General features: G+C 44.4%; 1 protein-coding gene and 1 pseudogene across 1 annotated transcript in view; one reads left to right on the forward strand and one right to left on the reverse strand.

The window, feature by feature from the left end:
* The window catches only part of GUCY1A2 (guanylate cyclase 1 soluble subunit alpha 2), a 252,799-nt gene that overhangs the window by 69,336 nt on the left and 160,830 nt on the right, over positions 1-22,633 (forward strand). Inside the window, exon 4 of the mRNA XM_044284756.1 lies at positions 13,419-14,143. Coding sequence (XP_044140691.1) covers positions 13,419-14,143 — 725 coding nt within the window. The remainder of the gene's footprint in view (positions 1-13,418; positions 14,144-22,633) is intronic.
* LOC122933580 lies at positions 18,316-18,411 on the reverse strand (annotated as a pseudogene).

Raw genomic sequence — 22,633 nt, forward strand, 5'->3', positions numbered from 1 at the left:
ACGCTGTAGCGCAGACAGGCGAGCAGCAGCAGGATGTGAACGCCGAAAGCGCGAACAGACGGCCCGCACTTTATGCAGCAGCTCTGACATGTCGGGGTAGTTGTGAATGAACTTCTGCACCACCAAATTCAGCACATGCGCCAAGCAAGGGATGTGCGTCAAACTGGCTAGTCCCAGAGCTGCAACGAGATTTCGCCCATTATCACACACCACTAGGCCGGGCTTGAGGCTCACCGGCAGCAACCACTCGTCAGTCTGTTGTTCTATACCCCGCCACAACTCCTGTGCGGTGTGGGGCCTGTCCCCCAAACATATGAGTTTCAGAATGGCCTGCTGACGTTTACCCCGGGCTGTGCTGAAGTTGGTGGTGAAGGTGTGTGGCTGACTAGATGAGCAGGTGGAAGAAGAGGAGGAGGAAGTCGAGTAGGAGGAGGTGGCAACAGGAGGCAAAGAATGTTGCCCTGTGATCCTTGGCGGTGGAAGGACGTGCGCCAAACAGCTCTCCGCCTGGGGCCCAGCTGCCACTACATTTACCCAGTGTGCAGTTAGGGAGATATAGCGTCCCTGGCCGTGCTTACTGGTCCACTTATCTGTGGTTAGTGCCGGCTGGGAACAACATACTGTGGGACAGCAAGCGACATGAGCTGTTTGAAGCTGTCTGTGTCCACCAGCCTAAATGACAGCATTTCATAGGCCAGTAGTTTAGAAATACTGGCATTCAGGGCCAGGGATCGAGGGTGGCTAGGTGGGAATTTACGCTTTCTCTCAAATGTTTGTGAGATGGAGAGCTGAACGCTGCCGTGTGACATGGTTGAGATGCTTGGTGACGGAGGTGGTGGTGTTGGTGGTACATCCCCTGTTTGCTGGGCGGCAGGTGCCAACGTTCCTCCAGAGGCGGAGGAAGAGGCCGAGGCGGCAGCAGCAGAAGAGGCCGAGGGGGCAGCAGCAGAAGAGGCCGAGGCGGCAGCAGCAGAAGAGGTAGCAGGGGGAGCCTGAGTGACTTCCTTGGTTTTAAGGTGTTTACTCCACTGCAGTTCATGCTTTGCATGCAGGTGCCTGGTCATGCAGGTTGTGCTAAGGTTCAGAACGTTAATGCCTCGCTTCAGGCTCTGATGGCACAGCGTCCAAACCACTCGGGTCTTGTCGTCAGCACATTGTTTGAAGAAGTGCCATGCCAGGGAACTCCTTGAAGCTGCCTTTAGGGTGCTCGGTCCAAGATGGCGGCGGTCAGTAGCAGGCGGAGTCTCTTGGCGGCGGGTGTTCTGCTTTTGCCCACTGCTCCCTCTTTTGCTACGCTGTTGGCTCGGTCTCACCACTGCCTCTTCCTTCGAACTGTGAAAGTCAGTGGCACGACCTTCATTCCATGTGGGGTCTAGGACCTCATCGTCCCCTGCATCGTCTTCCACCCAGTCTTGATCCCTGACCTCCTGTTCAGTCTGCACACTGCAGAAAGACGCAGCAGTTGGCACCTGTGTTTCGTCATCATCAGAGACATGCTGAGGTGGTATTCCCATGTCCTCATCATCAGGAAACATAAGTGGTTGTGCGTCAGTGCATTCTATGTCTTTCACCGCTGGGGAAGGGCTAGGTGGATGCCCTTGGAAAACCCTGCCAGCGGAGTCTTCAAACAGCATAAGAGACTGCTGCATAACTTGAGGCTGAGACAGTTTCCCTGGTATGCATGGGGGTGATGTGACAGACTGATGGGGTTGGTTTTCAGGCGCCATCTGTGCGCTTTCTGCAGAAGACTGGGTGGGAGATAATGTGAACGTGCTGCATCCACTGTCGGCCACCCAATTGACTAATGCCTGTACCTGCTCAGGCCTTACCATCCTTAGAACGGCATTGGGCCCCACCATATATCGCTGTAAATTCTGGCGGCTACTGGGACCTGAGGTAGTTGGTACACTAGGACGTGTGGATGTGGCAGAACGGCCACGTCCTCTCCCAGCACCAGAGGGTCCACTAACACCACCACGACCATGTCCACGTCCGCGTCCCTTACTAGATGTTTTCCTCATTGTTATCGTTCACCACAACAACAAAAATATTATTTGGCCCAATGTATTGTATTTAAATTCAGCTGAATATAAATTTGAGGCCTAGTATTTAGGCGCTGGGTGACCGGTATAGATTTACTGACAGAATTAGACTTGGAAATGCACAGTAGCGTGTGTGTGAAGTTATTCTGAATGACCCTATGTGCACCTTGAATATTATATACCCTTTTAGGGATAGATTTCAAATAGCTCTGATATAGCAGAAACCACTAAATGATGAAATTGCTAAATTGGGAATTGTATTTCAACCCAGAACAAAAAATGTGCTTTGACGGACACTAAATAACTTGCCCAGCCACAACAGTACAGCGGTAACGACAGATTTAGCGGGATATAAATTTGAGGCCTAGTATTTAGGCGCTGGGTGACAGGTATGGGTTTACTGACAGAATTAGACTGGGATATGGCCAAAAAATAACCACACTATTGCTGGTTAAATGCACTTGGTGTGACAGCTTGATCAACCACACTACTGAGGGTTAAATGCACTTGGTGACAGGCGCAGCTTGCCCCTGATGTAGTATATGGCCAAAAAATGAACAGACTATTGCTGGTTAAATGCACTTGGTGTGACAGCTTGACCAACCACACTACTGAGGGTTAAATGCACTTGGTGACGGGCGCAGCTTGCCCCTGATGTAGTATATGGCCGAAAAATGAACAGACTATTGCTGGTTAAATGCACTTGGTGTGACAGCTTCACCCTGATGTAGGCTTTAGCCAAAAAACAACCACACCATTGAGGGTTAAATGCACTTGGTCGCAGCTTGTGCTGGCGCACCACAAGACACAAAATGGCCGCCGATCACCCCAGAAAAAAGTGACTGACAAAGGTCTGGGCAGCCTAAAAGCAGTGAGCAATTGAATTTCAGCAGCTCAATGATGCACAGCTGCAGATCGATCGATTAATCAAGTCCTTTGGAGGAGTTAATCTGCCTAATCTCGCCCTACTGTCGCAGCCGCAACCTCTCCCTACGCTAATCAGAGCAGAGTGACGGGCGGCGCTATGTGACTCCAGCTTAAATAGAGGCTGGGTCACATGGTGCTCTGGCCAATCACAGCCATGCCAATAGTAGGCATGGCTGTGACGGCCTCTTGGGGCAAGTAGTATGACGCTTGTTGATTGGCTGCTTTGCAGCCTTTTAAAAAGCGCCAAGAAAGCATCACAAAAGCGCCAAGAAAGCGACGAACACCGAACCCGAACCCGGACTTTTACGAAAATGACCGGGTTCGGGTCCGTGTCACGGACACCCCAAAATTCGGTACGAACCCGAACTATACAGTTCGAGTCTGCTCATCCCTACACACGAGTCAAAGTATTTTTCGCCCTACAAGATGCACCTAGGTTTTAACAAAGAAATATAAGAGAAAAAAAAAAAGATTGTTTTCATTTTCATCTGATCTGAGGTCTGATAAAAAGATTTTTTTCTTATTTCTCATCAGAGAAAAAAAAGAAAAAAATATATTTTTCATCAGACATCAGATCAGACTCCTAAATCAGATCCCCAATCCTCATCTGACCTAAAATAAAATCCCCAAACCTCATCAGACCTCCAAATCAGACCCCCAAAATAAGACCCCCAATGCTTGGATCAGAAAACACAAATCGGACTCCCAGTGTCAGACCCTCAGGCTACTTTCACACTAGCGTTCAGAACGGATCCGTCTGCATTATATTGTAAAAAGATTTCTAAGTGTGAAAGTAGCCTCAGACGGATCCGTCCAGACTTTTACATTGAAAGTCAATGGGGGACGGATCCGTTTGAAGATTGAGCCATAGTGTGTCATCTTCAAACGGATCCGTCCCCATTGACATACATTGTAAGTCTGGACGGATCCGCACACCTCCGCACGGCCAGGCGGACACCCGAACGGTGCAGGCAGCGTTCAGGTGTCCGCCTGCTGAGCGGAGCGGAGGCCAAACGCTGCCAGACTGATGCATTCTGAGCGGATCCGCGTCCACTCAGAATGCATTAGTGCTGGACGGATGCGTTCGGGGCCGCTTGTGAGCCCCTTCAAACGGAGCTCACAAGCGGACACCCGAACGCTAGTGTGAAAGTAGCCTCAGTTCTCAGCTGTTCCTCCCCAATGCTGAGATCTCCTCCCCCATGCTCAGATCTCCCCCCCTTCTGAGATCTGACCCTTCATGCTCAGACCTGACCAACCCATGCTCAAACAAGACCCCCCATTCTCATATCTGCCTCATGCTCAGATCAGACCCCCATGCTTAGATCACACCCACATTGCTCAGATCACACCCCCATCATGCTCAGATCAGGACCCCATCATGCTCAGATCAGACCCCCCCATGCTCAGATCAGACCCCCCCATGCTCAGATCAGACCCCCATTGCCCAGATCAGGACACCTCCCATGCTCAGATCAGAACCCCCCATGTTCAGTTCTATAATTTAAAAAAACATCTTTCCTCTCCTGATCAGGCACTGGGCTCCTGCAACTCTGCAGGTCTGACACGCTCTCCACTGTGACCTGATCAGTACAACATCAGGTCATAGTCCGTGTCTCCACGTACTACGTTCTCACACTGTGTGCATCAGGACGTAGTGGAGAGTGAGCTGGAGCTGCAAAGTAGTAACAGTGCCCGATCAGGAAAAGAGATCTGAGCCTGAGGTGGAGAGTGAGCCGCCTGACTGCTTCCCGGCTCCACAGCTAGAGCCGCACTTGAAGAAGCAAAGAGCCACATGTGGCTCAAGAGCCACAGGTTGGCCACCCCTGGTTTAAAGTGAATAGTGAAATGCTTTTAGATGAAAAAAGAAAAACAATCTTGTAGCCTTTTCAGTCTTTTCCACCAGAATAAAAATTCATAATAAAAACTCCAAAATAGGGCTTAAAACTACAAAAATACAAGACAAGGCTTCATACTGTACATCAATGAAAAAAAACTAATACATCAGAAGCTGTTTGAATGTAGGGAAACAAAAAAGGTCATTGAGTGCTGAGGAACAAATTTTTTATTTTTTTAAATCAAAAATGCTTTGATTATTTTAGATTTTCTAAGAGGCGCTTCTAAAAGTTCTGAGGGTAAATTTGAGATGCAGTGACATTTACTTTTTTTCTTTTCTGTCTAAATGCAGTCTTCACTTTCCATTATTTTCAGCTTCACTATTGATAAAGGATTGATAAACCTAAGATAACTGTAAATTCATGATGGACAAAAACTCAACCAGTAAAAGTTATGTATAAAATGTGTATTGCACAGCGATGATTGTATTATTTATAGAGATTAATGAAGTTTTGAAGAAATTGATTCAATCGATTCGTTGAACTTCGATAAGAAATTAGATTTGTTACAAATTCATTTGTAACGAATTTCTATAAATCAGGTATACCCGTATGTCACGGTGGCTGAAGTAATGTATGGGGCAGGCTGCTGCATTGCGCATGCTCCATACGTGGCGGGTGCCAGCTATATCATACATCAGAAACCTGGCCGCAGAGACGAGAAATAGGGATTAGTGATGATCGAGCATGCTCGGCCGAACACCAGTTAGGCTCGAAAATCTCGATGCTCAGCACATACCAGAGAGAAAGACAGCCGTCACTCTAATATTAATGCGCGGTGCACGTGTCCAGGGTCGGCGTCCCACAACTATGCAGAGAAGAGGACCGGCACTCGCTAAAGTAGATACAATACTTCTGATTACTGCCACATAGAGGACAGATAAGTGCCGCGTTTCAACTCTACAAATCAAGTCTTTTTTCAAAGATTAGATTTGTAGAGTCGAAGAAACATCACTTATCTGTCCTCTATGTGACAATAAATAGAAGTATTGTATCTACTTTAGCGAGTGCTGATTCTCAGCCAATAGTGGTATTCATCCGAATACCGCATGTGCTCGAGCGCAATGCTTTACAGCCAATAAATGTGCAGGTAAGTACTGCCCTCACTGTAATGCCATAGCCATATTGGCTGCTGGCATTCCAATGATTGACTAGCCGGAACACGTCATATATGTCTATATAGCACCCGATGACGAATGTTCGGCTCATTCTTAGTCAGGGAGAGCTGTGCTGAGGAAGGGACAGACAGTGTAGGGAGTGATTTAAGAATATTTTTACCACCAAAACTTTTCAGAGACCCAAACTTCCTTTTAACCACCTCAGCTCCCCTAGCTTAAACCCCCTTAATGACCAGACCACTTTTTACACTTCTGCACTACACTACTTTCACCGTTTATTGCTCAGTCATACAACTTGCCACCCAAATGAATTTTACCTCCTTTTCTTCTCACTAATAGGGATTTCATTTGGTTGTATTTCATTGCTGCTGACATTTTTAAATTTTTTTTGTTATTAATCGAAATTAACCGACATTTTTGCAAAAAAATGACATTTCTCACTTTCAGTTGTAATTTTTTTTTTTTAAAAACGACATTTCTATATAAATTTATTGTTCTACATGTCTTTGATTAAAAAAATGGAATAAGTGTATATTTATTGGTTTGCGCAAAAGTTATACCGTTTACAAACTATGGTGCAAAAATTTGAATTTCCGCATTTTGAAGCAGCTCTGACTTTCTGAGCACTTGTCATGTTTCCTGAGGTTCTACAATGACAGTAGAAACGCCACACAAATGAGCCCATTTCGGAAAGTAGACACCCTAAGGTATTTGCTGATGGGCATAGTGAGTTCATAGAAGTTTTTATTTTTTGTCACAAGTTAGCGGAAAATGATGATTTTCTTTTTCCTTACAAAGTCTCATATTCCACTAACTTGTGACAAAAAAATAAAAACTTCCATGAACTCACTATGCCCATCACGAAATACCTTGGGGTGTCTTCTTTCCAAAATGGGATCACTTGTGGGGTTTTTATACTGCCCTGGCATTTTAGGAGACCTAAAGCGTGAGAAGAAGTCTGGAATCCAAATGCGTAAAAAATGCCCTGTGAAATCCTAAAGGTGCTCTTTGGAATTTGGGACCCTTTGCGCATCTTGGCTGCAAAAAAGTGTCACACATCTGGTATCGCCGTACTCAGGAGAAGTTGGGCAATGTGTTTTGGGGTGTATTTTTACATATACCCATGCTGGGTGAGAGAAATATCTCTCTAAAAGTCAACTTTTCCCATTTTTTTTATACAAAGTTGTCATTTTAGAGAGATATTTCTCTCACCCAGCATGGGTATATGTAAAAAGACACCCCAAAACACATTTCCCAACTTCTCCTGAGTACGGCGATACCACATGTGTGACACTTTTTTGCAGCCTAGGTGGGCAAAGAGGCCTAAATTCCAATGAGTACCTTTTAGGAGGGCATTTTTAGGCATTTGGATTCCAGACTAATTTTCACGCTTTAGGGCCCCTAAAATGCCATGGCAGTATAAATACCCCACATGTGACCCCATTTTGGAAAGAAGACACCCCAAGGTATTCCGTGAGGGGCATGGCGAGTTCATAAGAGTTTTTTTTTTTGGGCACAAGTTAGCGGAAATTTTTTTATTTTTTTTCTCTCACAAAGTCTCCCTTTCCGCTAACTTGTGACAAAAAGTTCAATCTTTCATGGACTCAATATGCCCTTCAGTGAATACCTTGGGGTGTCTTCTTTCCGAAATGGGGTCACATGTGGGGTATTTATACTGCCCTGGCATTTTAGGGGCCCTAAAGCGTGAGAAGAAGTCTGGAATATAAATGTCAAAAATTTTTTATGCATTTAGATTCCGTGAGGGGTATGGTGAGTTCATGTGAGATTTTATATTTTTGTCACAAGTTAGTGGAATGTGAGACTTTGTAAGAAAAAAGAAGAAAACTAAAAAAAAAAATTATTTCTCGCCATGCCCCTCAAAAGTGATCTTTTTATAGCGCCGCAGCGATTTTACGATGTTGTTGCAGTGATCAGAAAAAATAAAATTCTGTCACTGCGGTGGGGCGGACTGAATGCAAGTGTGCGCACAAGATCAGGCCTGATCGGGCGAACACTGCGTTTTTTGCAATTGTTGCGGACAAGAAAAGGCATTTTCTATATAGTTCTGGCAATGTGTGGATCTGCAAAATGCGGAAAGCACATTGCTGATGTCCGTGTTTTGCGGATCCGCTGTGTCCATGTTTTGTGGATCCGCAGTGTCCGTGTTTTGCGGATCCGTGGATCCGCAAAACACATACGGACGTCTGAATGGAGCCTTACAGGGGGGTGATCAATGACAGGGGGGTGATCAGGGAGTCTATATGGGGTGATCATCCCCCTGTCATTGATCACCCCCCTGTAAGGCTCCATTCAGACGTCCATATGTGTTTTGCGGATCCGCAGATCCATGGATCGGATCCGCAAAACACATACGGACGTCTGAATGGAGCCTTACAGGGGAGTGATCAATGACAGGGGGGTGATCAGGGAGTCTGTATGGGGTGATCACCCCCCTGTAAGTCTCCTTTCAGACATCCGTATGTGTTTTGCGTATCCGATCCATGGATCCGCAAAACGCATACGGACGTCTGAATGGAGCCTTACAGGGGGGTGATCAATGACAGGGGGGTGATCAGGGAGTCTATATGGGGTGATCACCCCCCTGTCATTGATCACCCCTCTGTCATTGATCACCCCCCTGGTAAGGCTCCATTCAGACGTCCGTATGTGTTTTGCGGATCCATGGATCGGATCCGCAAAACACATACGGACGTCTGAATGGAGCCTTACAGGGGGGTGATCAATGACACTTTCACTGGTAATCACAGCGATTTAGACAGCGATATATTAAACTGCCTTTTAATACTGAGGCACAGTAATTCTATATATAAACCAACAGATTATCTGCAAATGTATCCGCAGTTCAACAAGATGCAGACAGAGATTTATTAGACTACACTTTAATACAGAGGCACAGTAATTCTATATATAAACCAACAGGTTAACTAGGAATGTGTCAGCAGTTCAACAAAATGCAGACGGCAATATATTAGACCGCCCTTTAGTGCTGAGGCACAGCAATTCTATATATAAACCAACAGATTAATGGGGATTGTGTCAGCAGTTGAACAAGATGCAGAAGGCGATATATTAGACAGTCCTTTATTACTGATGCACAGTAATTCTATATAAAAACTAAGCGATTAACAAGGATTGTGTCAGAAGTTCAAAAAGATGCAGATGGCGATATCTTAGACCACCATTAAATACTAAGGCACAGTAATTATATATATATATGTATATATATATATATATATATATATATAAAGTAATTCTATATATAAACTAACAGATTAACAGAGATTGTGTCAGCAGTTACACCACACTTTAATACTGAGGCACAGTAATTCTATATATAAACTAACAGATTAACTGTGAATGTGGCAGCAGTTCAACAAGATGCACATGGTGATTACACTCACCCTGCAGTCTCCCTATGCTCCCCCTACAGTGTCTAAAAACTCTCCCTATGATCCCCCTGCACTGCACCTGCACTCTCCCTATCCAATATTCTACAATTAAAAGCTTTTGTTAAACACTATCCCTAGCACTTGTCACGTCTGTCCCTGTGCTCAACTCACAGTGAAATGGTGGAGACAGTGCAGGATAAGGCTTTTTATAGGGCTATGACATCACAGGGGACGGCTATCTGCTGATTGGCTGGCTGCATGGCATTATGGGTCATATCGTGTTCCTGGGCTTCTTACTTTCACTTTGTAACATATGCAGCAGCCATTTTAGAAAGAATCAGATTGTTTACCATGAAGCACAAGGAAATTTGGCCTTGGGGAGAATCAAATTTTTCTTAAGCTTCAGATCAAATTCCGCTTTGGATGTTTCGATTCTCTCAACACTAGTTATTTATATGGCAGCTCTAGTGAGACATGAAAAAGTATGTGTGCAGAGGATGCAGAAGTAAGACATGATACTGTACAGAGTAGATGTATAGCAGTAGTTCTGTCAGTGTATATTTTTTTTTGACAGGGATTCTTCTTAGCCTATAAATGAAAACAGCCAACCACTTTTATTTTCTTGAGGCTGTTAGCAGACCATAAAAGGTGCACTGCTAAGCAGGGGAGGGGCCAAAAAGCACAGGAGATGCTGTACTGATAATCAGGGGAGTTTCAGATCACAGGAGGTGGTACATTAGTAAGCAGGGGAGGGGCCACAGGGCGGAGGAGATTATTTTTTCTTTTAATGCTTTTTACAGGTCATGCAAAGTGTAAGGAAAGGGCCAAAGCGTACAGGAGAAGGTACATTACTAAGCAGGGGAGGTGTCAAAGAAGAAAATGCATTACTTAGCAGAAGATGGACAAAACATCAAAAGGGATAAGAAAAATTTAATCTTTTCAGCGATATAATGGGGGGGACATTCTGAATAATAAACCTATCATTCCGAGGTTATTCTCTAAATACCTTTTAATGATGCTGGAGATAATGTAACAAAACAATGGTAATAAATTCACTTGCAGCGTCTTTGCTTCACTACTACAGCCCACTGATACAGCACTATTATAATTCTTACAATGAAAGGTTGGACCTCAATTATAAATCTGGAGGCACATAACAAAGGATCTACCATTGACAACAGGTGATCAGGACCGCTCATCTGCTCCCTCTTGCTGCCCAGTGACCTTGCACAGATTATAGCGTATGCCCACAACTCTCCATCATAATCAAATCAAGCACGTTAATTGGTTATGATGTAACTGGGATTCTGTTTTTTCGTGTGGCTGCTGTAAAGCATATCTCTGAACTTATGGTCACAGCTCAGAGCAGCAGCAATTGCCCCTATAGGTTGCCCCTATAATCGCATAATGCAAAAAAATATATATTCAGTCAGAAAATTAAAGTGTTATGAAAAAAAATGTTAACTTTCAAAATGATTTGCATAGTAGAGCAGGCTCAAACAATAGAGTGTAGCAGAGTTAATTTTATCATCTATAATAGCTATCTAAAAGAAAGCAGTTCATTGAATGTTGATGTATGGGGTTTCCCTTAAGGGCATGGTCAGGAGACCACCATACACATTAGATCAGCATGTTACTACTAGGGTTCCCAGGAGCCCTGTCAAATCTGTATAAAAACCAACAGAAAAAATCTAAATAAAGTTGGAGGTACAGTAGAGTCACCATTGTGCTGGCATGTGCTGCTGGCTGCTGCTCCACTTCTACTTGTGGGCACTACTCACTCAGCTGGTCCCACTGTTCACCTGGTTGTCTGGGCGCTGTTTGCCATTCTTCCCCTGCCAACGGTGGCCCTGGCAGGGGAATGAGGGTGTTTTCAGTGTATGCTGAAGGCTGTGGCCTGTGTTCCCTTGTGAAGGCCTCCAGATCTGCATTTGTTCTCAGCCATTTAAAGAGACAGCAAGTGGACACCCAAAGTCTACCCCAGCCTATGGCTGGTGGAGGCCGGGTATTTAAGGCACCTTTATCAATGGGAGGGTGAACACGCTTTTAATTTCCTAGTCTCTAGCTACCAGTGAAAGTGTGATTCTCTGCCTGACTACCTGTGTACCAACCTCCTGCCTGACAACCAATTCACGCTCCTAGCTGCCTGCCCTGACATTAGCATGTTTCTCGTATTCCCCTGTTGCTGCCTGCCCTGACCCCAGGCTTGTTTCTCGAATTTGATTGTACATTGCCTACTCTAACCCCAGCCTGTTACCGGACTACAAATTCTCACAAACTCAGCTGTCCGGGCTCCAGCGGTGCAATCTTCAGCTTCATACAGCCGCGCCGGTAGAGACGGGCTGCTAAGCCACGCTCCCTGTGATGTGACAGCACCCTTAGTGACAGGATGCAATGCCCTGTTTCTTCCCACAGTGGTGTGTGCTGGGGGGAGATTAGCAGTGGGCTGATTGCAAAGCTGTTCTATCCCTACATGTATGTGCTAGTGTTTCTGATTAATGGAGCGCTGAGTCATGAACTATAAGGTTCTGATTAGGGATGAGCGAATCGACTTCGGATGAAACATCCAAAGTCGATTCGCATAAAACTTCGTTCTAATACTGTACGGAGCAGTACCTTGGAAGTGGTACCTTGGAACCGAATGTTTTTTTAGAGTACAAATTTATGAAGTTATTGCGCGAAGTCGATTCGCTCATCCCTAATTCTAATCCTGGAACTTGGTGCTCTATTTAAACCCCTTCCTAGCCTTATTCCAGTGCCAGTCATAGTCTGACTCACTAGCTGTTTTCCTGGTTCTTGAGCTTATTGCGTTGCATTGCACTCTTTGTCTTTCGTTTGGTACTGCGTTGTCTGTCTGGTTCTGATCTCAGCTTATCTTCTAACCACTCTCTGTCTCTCGTTTAAAACTGTCTAATCTGTCTGGTTCTAACCCATTTATGTACAACCCTGTTTTTTTTTTAATTTTGTCTCTTAGTGTTTGTCTCTGGCATAGGGACTGTTGACCAGTTGCGGTCTTGCTACCTCGGACTTGCACTGCAAGTGGTTAGGGAAAGCGGGCTTGGTTTTAGGGGACGGCTCACTGTCCCTGTCTGCCCCTACCTACAGATTTCACACAAATATTGCCTGACTCCTCATTGACTCTGTGGGTCAGCTGTCAACTACACCGGGACGATCTCAAGAGGTAGTGTAGTGGTCTGGTGACTCCCCTGCAGTGAAGACCAGATGCCTGTTTAGGGGGGAAAGGGTGAAAACCAGGAGACTGCCAGGACAAGGCCCTTAGAGTTAGTAGAAAGACAAACTAGTTGGGCTACTTTCACACTAGCGTTAATATTTTCCGGTATTGAGATCTGTCATAGGGTCTCAATACCGGAAAAAAAAAAGCTTTAGTTTTGTCCCCAAACTGAACAGAACGGAATGTTCCAAAATGCATTCCGTTCTGTTCTCATACCGGTGAGCAAACCGCAGCATGCTGAGGTTTGCTTTCCGTTCTGAGATGCAGGGCAAGACGGATCCGTCATGACCCACAATGCAATTCAATGGGGATGGTTCCGTTTTCTGACACAATAGAAAACTGATCCGTCACCCATTGACTTTCAATGGAGTTCATGGCGGATCCGTCTTGGGTATGTTAAAGATAATACAACCGGATCCGTTCATAACGGATGCAGACAGTTGTATTATAACTTATAAGTAACAGAAGGGTTTTTGCTGAACCCTGCCAGATCCAGCAAAACTGCTAGTGTGAAAGTAGCCTTAATTGGAACAGTGAGTCCATATCCACTGTCGTTACAATGAGAGACTCCGTTCTGCTACATCTGCACTGCTGTACAATATTTTTGTCAAAATTACAAATATTAACAAAAACTATAAAAAAATAGCTAAACACTTTAGCATAACAAGCTAATTGAAAAGAATAAAGAAAGGGTTTAGTTTAACATTTCAGTTCATTGAAAACACGTGACAAAAAGTTTCACATATCTAATTTAAAATATATGATAATTACAATTCAATATTTTTCATTTATTCCAGGGTTGAAGTTTGAAGAGTTGCAAGAAAAATTTGGAGAGGAGTTCTTCAGTCTTTGCTTTGAGGAGAATGAAAGAGTTCTTAGAGCTGTTGGTGGAACATTATTTGACTTCTTCAATGGTTTTGATGCTTTGTTGGAGCATATTAGGACTTCAATTGGAAGACAAGTGACTTTTGAATCCCCCTCTTTCCTATGCAAAGAGCTTGCCGATGGGACCCTCGTCCTCAGTTGCTTCCATCTCCATCACATTGTAGGGTTTGCCATGCTTGGCATGATAAAGGCAGTGGGAAAGAAGATCTACCAACTCAAAGTTGATGTTGAGCAAGTCAATAACGTCAATGAGAAGTTGTTCCCTGAAATTATAAGTCCGGGTAACTGTAACACGCTTATCTTCAAAATCAAGGAACGTGATAATGCAAGCATCACAAAAGCACCTCCAGCTAGATCGTCCCATGATCCTTCTGACTTGAGGATTAGTATCAGCACATTCTGTAGAGCGTTTCCCTTCCACCTGATGTTTGACTCCAACATGGTCATACTTCAGCTTGGAGAAGGACTGAGGAAACTTATTAAATGTGAAGTCCATAAAACCTTGAAGTTTCATGATAGTTTTGAGATTGTTTCCCCAAAAATCATCTGTACTTTTGAACAAGTCCTGTTGAGACTGTCCACGCCCTTTTTAATACGGAACGTTCTAGATACATTTGAGCTCGAGAACAAGGAAAAGGTAAAGCTTTCCTTATGTTTACTTATCTTATTTATACAGTGTATTCGGAAAGTCTTCAGACCCTTTTGCTTTTTTCAAATTTTATGTTGCACCCTTGTGTTAAAATTTAAAAAGGTAATTTTTCTCCATCATTCTGCCCTTAGTACTTAACATCTTTGCTAATTTATTGTAAATGAAAAACTAAAATCTTGCATTGACATAAGTATTCAGACCTTTTACTCAGTACTTAGTTGAAACACCTTTGGCAGCGATTACAGTGTCCTTTGGTATGAAGCCACAAGGTTGCAGACCTGGATTTGGGGATTTTCTCTGCAGATCCTGTAGAAATGTCTGAATGGGTTAAAGCCAGGGATGTGGCTGACCCACTCAAAGACATTCAAAGAATTGTCCCTAAGTCCCTCCTGTGTCGTTTTGGCTGTGTGCTCAATGTCATTGTCTTGTTGGAAGGTAAACCTTCAGCCCAGTCTGAGGTTCAGAGCATGCTGGGCCAGGTTTTTATTAAGAATACCTTTTGTACTTTGCTCCATACAGCTTTCTCTTAACCATGACCAGTCTCCCTGTTTCAGCCACTGAAAAACACCCCCACAGCTTGATGCTGCTACCACCATGCATTACTGGAAGGATTTTATTGAAGAGGTTAGCGAAATTCAGCAAGTTTTTCCCATCTGCACACAGGATCTCTGGAGCTCAGTCAGAGTGACTATTGGGTTCTTGATCACCTATCATACCAAGGCCCTTCTCTGATTACTTAGTTTGGTATGGCAACCAAGCCTATGAAGGGTTGTTCCAAACTTCTTCCATTTAAGAAATATGGTGGCCACTGTGCTCTTGGGAACTTTCAGTGCAACAACATTTTTTTGGTCTGTGCCTCCACACAACCCTGTCTCTGAGCTCTACAGGCAGTTCTTTCCTCATTATGGCTTGGGTTTTGCTCTGATATGCATTGTCAGCAGTAAGAACGTATAAACAGTATATAGACAGGGCTGTGTCTTTCCAAATCATGACCCATCAACTGAATTTACCACAGGTGATCTCCGGTCAAGGTGTAGAAACATCTCGGTCAAGAGAAATAGGAAGCCCTCAGAACTAAATTTCATGTGTCATAGCAAAGGGCCTGAATACTTATGTCCATATAAAATTTTAGTTTTTCCTTTTTCATAAATTTCATAAATTCTGTTTTCACATTCTCATTATTGAGTGGGAAAACTAGATTTTTTAATTCAGCACAAGGCCGCAACATAACAAAACGTAAAAAAAAGTCTGCAGACTTTCCAAATGCACTGTAGCAGTGTAATGTTTTCACCTGTAGAAAGTAGAGTAGACTTTGACATCTTGCTGTTCTTTTTAAGAGATAAAGGGTTTTCTGTTTCTTATTTTTTTATTTTTAAGATCTCTGCTGTCTGTCTGAATTTGGAAGATACATGCTTACATCCAGAGGCTCTTTAAATCCAGAGCTCTGAAATGAGACATGAACCTATGCTGCTTGAGATCGGTGTAGCTGCACAAGTGCAGAGGTACCAGTTACACTTGGGCTCTGGTGATGAAGGTCGCAGATGGCCATATGTCTCATACAGATGTGTCCACCCTTCACTTAGCTTGCATTTGGTCAAGTACTCCAATTTCTTATGAAACTAAGCCCTCAATTCACAGCACAACCATTTGGTGGCCACATAGATACACATATGGGATAGAAATCTCGTGATGTAATATAATATAGTCTTGAAAAACTGGTCATCTCATGACATACATATGAGGACATGTCCAGCCAAAAGGAGAGGTATGGAAGGAAACATTCATAAGAAAACACCAGTATTATAAATCAGTGGTCTCCAACCACCGGTCCACGGCCCAGGACCGGGCCCTGGATGATTGTTTTCCGTGGCAATATAGACGAGGAGAGATGCTAGGCGCATGCGCACATCACACTCAACTTCAGGTGGCAGAGCAGGAAGGCTGGCCAGCCACTTCCACAAATGAAAAGCCTGACAAAAGGATTGTGTGGTAGGGATTGGTTAGGATGTCACTGCCCCACCAATGGAAATAAACATGACGGCCCGGAGGGGGGGAGGGGGGGGAGTCGGCATCCGGGGCGGAGTTGTTTCAGCTAGTATTGGAGGGGGGGAGGGAGCGGGAGAATGACCTTGGAGTGCAGTTCCTCTTCCTGTGCACCTTGAAAATATCACAGAGACAGACATCAGCAGAGACCCTTGCAGCAGAGCCCAGTGACCACTAGACCATAGTCAGTTTTGTGCAGCCAATTCAGGTATAGTTACGATGTCAGCCTTAAATAAAGGCAGGCGGATATCAATGTAATAGTAAGGTCTATTTCACACTGCTGGATAGTGGAGCTATCTGGTTCCGGCATTGCCAGCTTTTACCAGAATGTCTTCCGGTCCCATGGACTATAATGGAGTGTGGCAGAGATTTTTTATGCACGTGAATCAGTCAGCGCGGCCCAGAACCACCCCTAACCACCACCCCCGAGCTCCCTGGTAAAATTGTCTTGCATGAAAGTGGTCCTTGGTGCAAAAAAGTTTGGAACCACTGTTATAAATGACTCATAATAGATGAGTGCCCTGCATTTGGGGTCCAGGAGCTTCAAGTTATACCTCTGTCAGTTGGATATGATCAGGACATGTCAACAGATCATGGACAGCAAGCAGAGATATTAAATATGAGAATTGAAAGTATATAAGAAAGTTGTAGAACATTTTGTATAAGCTTAAGCTTTATTTGCACAAGAGTAGAATGTCTGTCTAATGCAAAAAAACATACAGTACGATGATATCTTAACATGGCCAATGACAAATATAGCTCTGTGGCTTTGACAAGTTCATCTCAAAATCATAAAAAGACTGATTAATTCCCTTTTCCAAGGGTTTTGTGGTGTGATTGTAATGGAAATAACAATGAACTGTTATGAGACCTAAAGGTACCAATTTAGGGCAACTCCTGAATGAAGCTAGAATGTTTTTTTTTTTTTTGTCACTTACAACAAGTAGAGATCTTAAAAACCATGATAAATTGGTCCAAAAAATATATAGCACTAATTGAGGCACTGTGCTTAGCACTAAAGGGACTGTGTCTTGCACTCATAGGGCTGTGGCTGTTCCTGCTACAGGTAGCACCATAACACTATTATGGGGACATTGTCGCTTTTACTGGGGCCGAGGGCATAGTGATTGATGCTGTTCTGGGGGAAATGTGGCTGCATCTTCTGAGGAGTTGCACTATGATTGTCACTGTCATGGTTGTACAGTAGCTAGAAAGCGCTGGGACCCATCCCATACCTCACTTCTTTCTCCAATCATTTACGAGTTCCAGCAGGACCTGATAAGGATCAGATCAGAGCATGCTTGGTCAATGGCACCACAAACTCTATCACCTACTTAAGCAGAAAATGCATGATAGGGCTTAGGATACAGTACTTGAAAAAAAAAAAAAAAAGCCTGAGGCGCGCGCTTTCTACACCCGGGCAAAATAATCGTTCACCTTGCCACACAACATACGTGCACTAGGTACGGTCCATCGCAGGCTCTCTTCCAAAGAAGAAGGGCCCCACATAAACCTTTCCCAGTCCCTCTGGGCCAGAAGGCTCCTGCAAGAGACCGAGACAAAACAGGTAACCCCCAGCTGAAGCTAGGTGTACACCAAGGCAACCCTCATCCGAAGCCGAGGGTACACCGCGTCTGTGGCTCCGGTCTTCAACCTGGGCGCCACCCCAGGTGTAGCACAGAGCCTCAACTACTAAGGCTGGTCTCTCCCCGGAGGGAGAGACCAAGGGGTTTGGCAGGGGGGTGCGGAACTGGGATGGCCACCCCCCCCTAGACCTCAAGGGGGGTACCCTTAAGGTGCCATACCCAAGAAATCCTAGTGAACAAACAAACATGGAAAGTGAACATAAAAAATAAATAAAGTGAATTATAAAAATCCCTCATCTTTTCTGGGCCGAAGCCGAGCAAAGAGAGGTGTGTGCGCTCAAATGTGAGAAAGTGAAGTGCGTGAAAATGTGCCATTACTCAGTGGGCTCCCACCCCCAGTGAGTTCAGGAACCCCAGGGTCACCACTCCTTGGGCTTTCAAACCTCTCAGTCCCTGGCTTAGATCCAGCAGAGGCCTTGGTCATCTAGCAAGGGAAAATTTAAAGCCAAGCCGTACACCCTAGGCTTGCTGTGTGGTTCTCTGCTCTAAATCCTGGCAGGGCTCTGGCCACCAGGAATCTAAGAACAGATACTACACTTGATCTTAGCCAAAAGGCCGAGAAGCGATACAGTACATCAAACCTCAAACAAGACCCTAAAACACATTCAGATCCCATAGCAAGGCAGTGGGTATGGACCTACTGTTTCACTGAATGGAGTTGGCTTAGGGCTACTCCTAAGGTTGTTTTCTAAGTGGCCCCCTGATTTTAACCCTTTTTAACCCTTCCAGTCTAAGTGCCCCCTGGGTTTCACACCTGTGCAGGGATCTGGTCTTTACTGAAGGGGAACCTCCAGGCTGCTACCTGTTGTCGTAATTTCTGTTTAGTGACAGCTGACCCAGGTTGATCAGTACAATAAACAGGTGGAGGCAAGGTTCAACATGGTCAACAGGCAGAGGTCAACAGGTGGGCAAGATTCAACATGGTCAACAGGCAGAGGTCAGGCAGGAGGATCAGAGGACACTAAACACCTTCACCAAGCTAGAAATCTTACTGCTCAGACAACTTACCATAGGGGAAAGGCACCTTAAATACACTGGGAAGGCTAGTAATAGCTTAGGGACACATTAATAATAGTATAATAATAATTCTTTATTTCTATAGTGCCAACATATTCTGCAACACTTTACAATCAGGGGGTTCAAGTACAACAGAGTCATAAATAACATAGCAATAGACAAGTCAACAATTAAAGCAAGAGGAATGAGGGCCCTGCTCACAGAAGCTTACAATATATGAGAAGATGAGGGTGAGACAAAAGGTAGAAGTGCTTGTTTTATACAATGGTCCGGCCATCTTAACACAATAGGGGAGTAAATATAAGGCTACATAAGCCAGTCACCAGCTGATATCTGTAGTGCTTCTGAGTGCATGGAGTGTTGTGGATGCTGATAAATCAGGTTCAGAGGAATCATTCTGAGGGTGGTGAATAGAGAAGGGTTTGATTAGTGGATGAGATAGGCTAGCTTATAAAAATGCGCCTAAAAATGTAGATGTTGTGAATTGACCTAATTGTTTGGAGTAGGGCATTCCAGAGAATAGTACAACCCTGGTGCAGCTTGAGAGAAGTCATGGAGACGGGAGTGAGATGTTTGGATTATGGTGGATGTTAGTCGTAAGTCATTGGCTGAACGGAGGGCACAGGTAGGATGATAGGTAGAGATGAGGGAGGAGATGTAAGGGGGTGCAGCGCTGTGGACAGCTTTGTGGGTGAGAAGGAAAACTTTAAATTGAATTCTGTACTGTATGGGCAACCAGTGCAATGAGTGGCACAGGGTGGAGGCTTCGGAGTAGCGGTTAGACAGATAGATGAGCCTGGCTTAGGATGTGCACACTGGCCTTTTAAGAGCTGGAAAGAGCAAATGACTGCAGACATGAACTGGAGAGACCACAGAGGCCTATAATGGAGCATGTAGAGCTACCATTACTTTGGTGGGCAAAACCACTGGTACAGAGTAGAGAGATTCTGGTGGGCATGTACCTCCAGAGCAAGAGAGCTGTAGGATAGGTGAGAATTCAGGCAGGTGTGCCCGCCGGCATTACATCCGTCCTAAGAAATCTCTTAGAATCTTTAATAGGAGGCTGAGGATGATGAGAAAGTAAAAAGTGACACATAGGGGGTCTCAAATACATGTTGTTCTCTACTGTGGGTCATAGGCAACTACATCTACAAAATAAGTTTTATTCATTAGCAAAACATTTAAGAAGCAGTGCACAATTAACAATTTTTCTAGTTACCGGTAGTTCCTTTGGGGCAGCAAACTGTAGCTGAGATGACACTTTTGTGATTGTGTTACTAGGAGTAATGGGTAAGATGAAACTGGAAATGTGACTCATTCTCCACATAAACACATCAGTGCCAGTATACACAAGTTTCTATGAGGCAGAGCAGAGGTGGCCTATGTATCCAATTACATTATGGTTCAGAAATCACAAAACAGTGCTAGATCAATCCCATGGCAGAGGCCCAATGGACCCCATTGACTTATCATTTAATTGTGGCTTTGGATGACGATTTGCATTAGGCCTCATGCAAATGACTGTTTTTGTGTTGCAGTTTGCAAACCACTGATCCACAAACCATGGATACCTTCCATGTGGACAAGGGCGTATTGGGAACCTAAAGTGTCCCTGGAAAAAAAATACCTAAAAGTGACCCCATATTGTAGGAGGGTCTTAATTGACATGAGGCAGGGCAACAAAAGTAGGGGTCAGCAATACCATAGCACAAAATACCACATACCACAGTGCCGCACAATATATTGCCCCAAAAGTTGTCCGTCTGAGTTGGTCATCAATAGCGGCCATTTTCTCTCCTCCTCTTCCAGTTGTCTCTGATTAAGATATGGAGCAGGGGGCTGAATTCAGGAGGGCATGTGTAGTCGCGGGTACATGAGCACCTGATCCTCTCAGGGCTAATTACCACTGATTGTGGACCAGAGGCAGAGATGGGGGCTGGGGTGGCCCCCTGGGCATCGGCCCACCAGGAAATATCCCTGTAATGTCTATGGCCAGTCCACCCCTGCATGTGGACTCTGCATTTCTCAGTAGTATAAATTTGCGCACACTGAATATTCTTTGCAATTTAAAGGAAATTTTATTTTAGTGACTTTCACAATAAGAGGTTCATGATCCAGTTTATAGGAAATTAAATTCTGTGTAACCACTAAGCATATATGAGCCGGACGTCTTGGTCCATAGAGACCTTCTTCAGCAGCCTGGGGTTTCTGTGGTCAAGGATGAAGGGATATCAGGATACTACTGTTGGATGACCGTCTGGTCTTTGCTGGCACCGGGAAGAGCAAAACAGTGTGCGGTACTCCATTCTTTAATAAACTGACTCTGCATTTCTCTCCCTCTCATCACTAGAATTAAATGCTCTCTCATCTGCAATATAGAACATGTTCTATAACATGCAGAACAGGCATATGGATGCGGATAACAACCGTGTACCGTCTGTTTTGGGGAATCCATAGAAATGAATGGGTCCGGGTGCTGTCTACAAAAAATGCAGATCGGACGCAGATGCAAATCATGGTCTTGTCCATGAGGCCTTATTATGATCTTTTGAAAATTTGTAGATCCTCTTCACATGGTTTGTGATCTCTTCATGTAGATCTAGGTTACTCATGGTACATAGCTGTAGCTGGTGCAGAGGTAGCAGTGGCACCCTGGACCTGGTGCCCAAGGAAGTCGAAGGCTTTTCTACCACATAAGAGAACAACTGTATTATAAATGCCACATGGTAGGCTGGGGTCTCTTGCAGATTTTGCTACAGTAGATTCAAGGTACATCTGTGGGGTCACCTGATAAGTAGAAACTGGATAATGCGGTGCACAACCTTTACCGATACATCAAAGTGGATGAAAAAGACCTAAAATTAGTAGGACAATCGTCAGCACCGTATATAAATGTTGAAAAGAAGGGATTATTTTATTACTGCTGCAGAAGTTGAATAAATTATTCTTTTATGCATTCAGAACTATTATTATGCAAAGCATCTGATGAGAGACGAGGCGCTGTGTGTAGCAATTATTTGCCTCCGGTAGAATCGGCGCACTTGATCTTGCCTTGGACGGTTTACAGTTTTCTGTATCGGTTCATGCCCGCTTGTTATATTACACAGATCACCGTTCCATTGACTGAATCAAAGCTTTCTCAACAGTTATTCTGACTTAAGCCAATGGATGAGTCAAATTAAAGAGCACATTATTCACATAATTTGACCTTTATAAAATGTATTTACCAATGGTTTAGATGTGAGCTGCACAGTGAAAAAATGCTTAAAAGGAGTGGGCGATTTTCAAAAAGTCATTCTTAAAGGGAGCATGTCACGTTGAAAATGGGTTTCAAAGCAAACATGTAGCTTAGGTGCCCTGAAACAGAACTATGCCTTTTTTTATATATGCCTTTTAAAAAAAAAAAAATTCTGGTCCTCGAATGCTGAGAAATGCTTATTTTATTTTTATGCCAATAAGGTTGTCGGTGCACCATGGGCAGGGTTGCTCTGCTTGGTGCACCTAGTTTATTCTGTGTTACTGCCACTAAAATCCCACTGGACAACTCAGCAGTGGGACAACCTGTAAGCAGCTTAAATGGGTTATCCAAGACTTTAAAAGACCTGAGAGTGGCTGACCCCCAGTGGGGTGCATACTTACCTGGTCCCTACTGCTGAGCTCCGGCTTCATTGCTCCCTGGCATTCTCTGCAGCTCTGCCATGCCCTGGCCTCAACATCCAGCATGTGACTGTTGCAGCCAATCTCTTGCCGCAGAAGTGACCTGTCACTTGGT

Source organism: Bufo gargarizans, chromosome 3 (genome assembly GCF_014858855.1).
Source record: "Bufo gargarizans isolate SCDJY-AF-19 chromosome 3, ASM1485885v1, whole genome shotgun sequence".
Classification (NCBI taxonomy): domain Eukaryota; kingdom Metazoa; phylum Chordata; class Amphibia; order Anura; family Bufonidae; genus Bufo; species Bufo gargarizans.